This window comes from Bidens hawaiensis, unplaced genomic scaffold (assembly GCF_021521415.1).
Source record: "Bidens hawaiensis isolate Kalapana, Puna unplaced genomic scaffold, B.hawaiensis_p1.1 tig00014424_1, whole genome shotgun sequence".
NCBI lineage: Eukaryota > Viridiplantae > Streptophyta > Magnoliopsida > Asterales > Asteraceae > Bidens > Bidens hawaiensis.
The window spans coordinates 549,679-553,883 of NW_027492254.1; the positions used below are offsets into that span (position 1 = coordinate 549,679).

The 4,205-nt window shown below is 36.9% G+C and overlaps 1 protein-coding gene across 1 annotated transcript; it reads left to right on the forward strand.

Annotated features, from left to right (window-relative positions):
* The first annotated feature begins 3,099 nt into the window (after positions 1–3,099).
* Positions 3,100–3,750, forward strand: LOC143546714 (uncharacterized). Its single transcript, XM_077038319.1, has one exon. It carries the CDS (start codon positions 3,100–3,102, stop codon positions 3,748–3,750), a length of 651 nt encoding a protein of 216 aa, XP_076894434.1.
* Positions 3,751–4,205: the final 455 nt, after the last annotated feature.

The following is a 4,205-nucleotide window of genomic DNA, read 5'->3' on the forward strand; positions in this document are numbered from 1 at the left end:
ATCGGTATATTATAAATCCCAAACCCGTCCCAAACCCGCGAAAAATTTTAAAAATAATCCCAAACCCGTCCCTAATCCTAATGGGTCGGGTATTACCCGTCCCATTTATGTCTGGTTTCGGATTTTCCAATCGGGTTCGGGTTTCATTGGCATCCCTAGGTATACCACCAAGAAAAAGGGAAGTAATAGGCAATATCAAAGACAATATCATGGGCTATAAGAGACTATGATGAGCAAGTGTATTTGTTGATAAAGATTTTCCTTGATCATTAATTTGATGAATTCTCATTGTTTCCGGTCAATTTTGTACGTATAATTGTGACTTTAGTTGTAATTATGGGTTGTTTTTAATATAACTAGCTAATGTTAAATATTGTCACAAGAATTGGAATTTTGTTAAAAGTTTTTTGAGTTTGGAGAGAGGTAGATGAAGGAATGCAAACTGCATGTATATATGCAAATGGACGTAAACTTATCCCACCCAATACTCACATCACATGGACGCAAACTGTTCATTTTAGAGGGATGCAAGTGGTACCCATAGAGACGCATATTGCAATATAATCTAAATGTAATTTTGAACCGATTTTATCTTGTCAGGTTTTTTATTTTGTTTTCTGAATGTAACGTGCCAAAGGGATGAGCAAATTCGGTATTGATACTGATTGGTACTGATACCAAAATCGGTACCGATTTTGTAGCGTCAGTATCGAATCAGTACCAAAGTTTTGAGTTTTCGGTACCGGTACAGTACCGGTATTTTCAGAATTTTATCTTAAATACCGGTACCGAACCGAACATTTCGGTACCGGTACCAATACAAAAAAATTGTGATTTTCATAATCGGAATTTTCGTTACCAAGCTCATCCTTACCCGAAAATAGAGTATTCAAATACCTGGTTTTAGAATATTCGGTTCTATAGCCAACCCGAACCCAGTGCACATGGTATGGTTTTTGGAGTCAATACCCAAGCCTGAACCGGGTATGACCAATAGCCGATATTTCAATACCCTGTCATATGCAAACCGGGCTCCGTACCCAAAACCGGGTATTAGAAAAACCTGATTTGTACACCTCTACTTGCATGGGATTTGGGGTTTTTTGTTTGGGTCTTTGGGCTTACACAATGATCTGGCCTTACCCATATTTGGGCTTCAAGACTGAACCGATTGGGCTGGCGTAAGGCCTTACCAAGATTTGAGCTAAATTGCTAATTGTCCCTTAAGCCGGTTTGTATCCTTGCATGCTTGGATTATTTATTATGTAAGATTTTTATAATAAAAAAATGTACTCTTTTTTGAGTCTTAATATATTTGTGTCGGCACTATATCTTTTATAAGAAAAAAAAAATCGCTTGGTTTTGTAATGGTGTCATTTCAAGCTAAAGACGTGAGTCACGTGACATCTCTCAAACATACAGAGTGATAATTTCGTAAATCCCCTTTTGTTATTTACATAAAATGGTAAAAACAACAAGTATTTATCACTTACTATTTGGCAATGCCATATCTACAAAATGATATGAATACCAAACAAAAAAACTAAAAAGAAATATATAGGTTTCTAAGCTATATCTAGATATGAATGGAAATAAGATGGGAAGTATAATGAATACAACTACCTCTATGCATACGAGACAAGAATATTAGCGTTTTGGATTTTGGATATATATGTTGTGCACGCTAGCTTGTTAATAATATGAGTTTTATATCTCTTTTTGATATTTTGATTTATCTTAATTAAACTGAATAATACAATACATACGAATGATATTAAAAGATACTGTTATCAATTAAAAGTTAGGTTAACAACAAAACAAAAGGAAAAGAAGCATATAACAATAATGTCTGTAGGTGCCTTTTTAACATATGTTGCAACAAAAGTGACATGACCTTATGTGTTTGTGTACATGCATCAGTTGGCTTTTCCATCACATGCATTCACAATCAGGACAAAGAGTATATATCCATATGTTCCATTTTTCCATCTTTTGGTTGGTTCCATGTATTAAAGAACAGTTTTAATTCAATCTAGCTCCATATTTTTATTTTATATTAGACAACTAAAGTATAAAAATATACACACAATCCATGTTAGTTGCTTTCGGTAACTCTCATTGTGAAGCTTTTATAAAATTACATGTGATGGGTCCCACTAAGGCAGTATATGAGGTTGTGATGATGAGGTTGTGTTGTGATCGTGAGAGTGGGACCTCTTGTTTATAGCCCTTTCTATTTATAGAAAGCCTTTCTGCCTTTGTCGTCATCCATTGAGAATGAGCCATGAGTATGATAAAAAGTTGTGAACAAATACCCGACCGAATTGAAACCCAATCCAAATTGAGCTCGTTTTGATCTAGAACTCGTCCTGTGTCCTGATCAAAAACCCGTGATGCCTCGAAACCTATCTCGATGGAAACCCGTCCCAACCCGAAAGAACCTATTACGACCCAAAACCCGATCCGAACCAGATCATGTTGTGATCCGAAACTCATTCTGACCAGAAACTCGTTTAGAACCGAAACTTATTTCGACCCAAACTCATTTGGACCTAAATTCGTCCCAACTCGAACCAAAAGTAATAAATTAATGAAATTGTTTGAAAAGTGTGGTTGATTTTGAGTTTGTAACATAAATGATAGATATGTATATTTGTTAAGTAATTTATATTATTTATATTTATGTTTTATTATTATTTTAATGTTAGGGAGTGGTATGATATTTTGATTTAGTTGGGGGTGTCTTTTGTAATTGGAATTCTATTTAGTTTCGTTTGATTTGGAATGGAGATCAGAATGTTTTGAGATAATATTTCCTCCTCTATTTGGTTTCTTCTTCTCCAATCTTTGTAACCGTATCATAGGTATCAAAGCTTTTTCCAGGCGATCTTCATCGGATTCACAGCCGCTGAGATGACTAACACTCGCAGTCAAGAGGTTGAGAAGACAATCAAGGATCACGAAAAAGCCATATCCGAACTACAAGCAACCCTAGCCGCCATGATGAGCCAACAAGAACAGATCTTGAAGGCGATTAATGGTTCTGGTATTGGTGATGCCCGCAACACCAGAGCAGATGCATGAGTCAATTATCGGCAGATGCGAGTGGGTAAGGTCGATTTCCCCAAGTTTAACGGGGAAAACGTTGAGGGCTGGATTCATCGTTGTGAACACTTCTTCATCATCGATGAGACTCCAGATAATGCGAAACTCAGATGTGCAGTTATACATCTCGAAGGGGATGCTATCGAGTGGCATCAAGCCTTTATGAAAATCCGCAAGGGTTCTGTAGCAGATCTGCCATGGGCAGACTATGTGAAGGCTATTTCAGCACGCTTCTCTAATGCCATGTTTGAAGATGCAATGGAAGAAATAGCATCTCTGGTTCAAATTATTGATGACATCGATGGCCTACATGACTATAATTCAGGTTTCGATCGCTTGCTTAACAAGGTTACGATTAGTGAACCATATGCCGTTAGCCTATATGTGAAAGGTTTGAAGCCGAGAATAAAAGGTCCGGTAAAGATGTTCAAGCCCCAAACGTTACATGAGGCGTATGGGTTAGCGAGACTTCAAACCATCAACAACACGAGCTTAATGAATCGACTTAAAGATGTGGAGGATGGTTCGCAAAGCGAAGATACCAAAATTACCCCTCCTATCAATGCTTCAAAACTTCCCTTGTTGCCAAATCTAACAGCTGGAGTCAACGAGCCATCGGTTTATAAACCGAAAAATGTCAACTAGAAGCGCTTGACGAGTGAGGAACTTGACTTAAAAAGGTCAAAGGGGGAATGCTGGTGTTCTGAAAAGTTCGTCCCGGGGCATAACTGTAAGAAGAAACAACTTTTTGTGATTCATGTTAAAGACGATGAGAACCTCGAACAATATGATCTAGGTTGATGCTTGAGTTGAAGGGCTTACTTTTTGAGGGCAAAAAGTAGTTTAACGGAGGAGTATTGTTACGTAATTTATATTATTTATATTTATGTTTTATTATTATTTTAATGTTAGGGAGTGGTATGCTATTTTGGTTTAGTTAGGGGGGTGTCTTTTGTAATTGGAATTCTATTTAGTTTCGTTTGATTTGGAATGGAGATCAGAATGTTTTGAGATAATATTTCCTCCTCTATTTGGTTTCTTCTTCTCCAATCTTTGTAACCGTATCATAGGTATCAAAGCTTTTTCCAGGCGATCTTCAT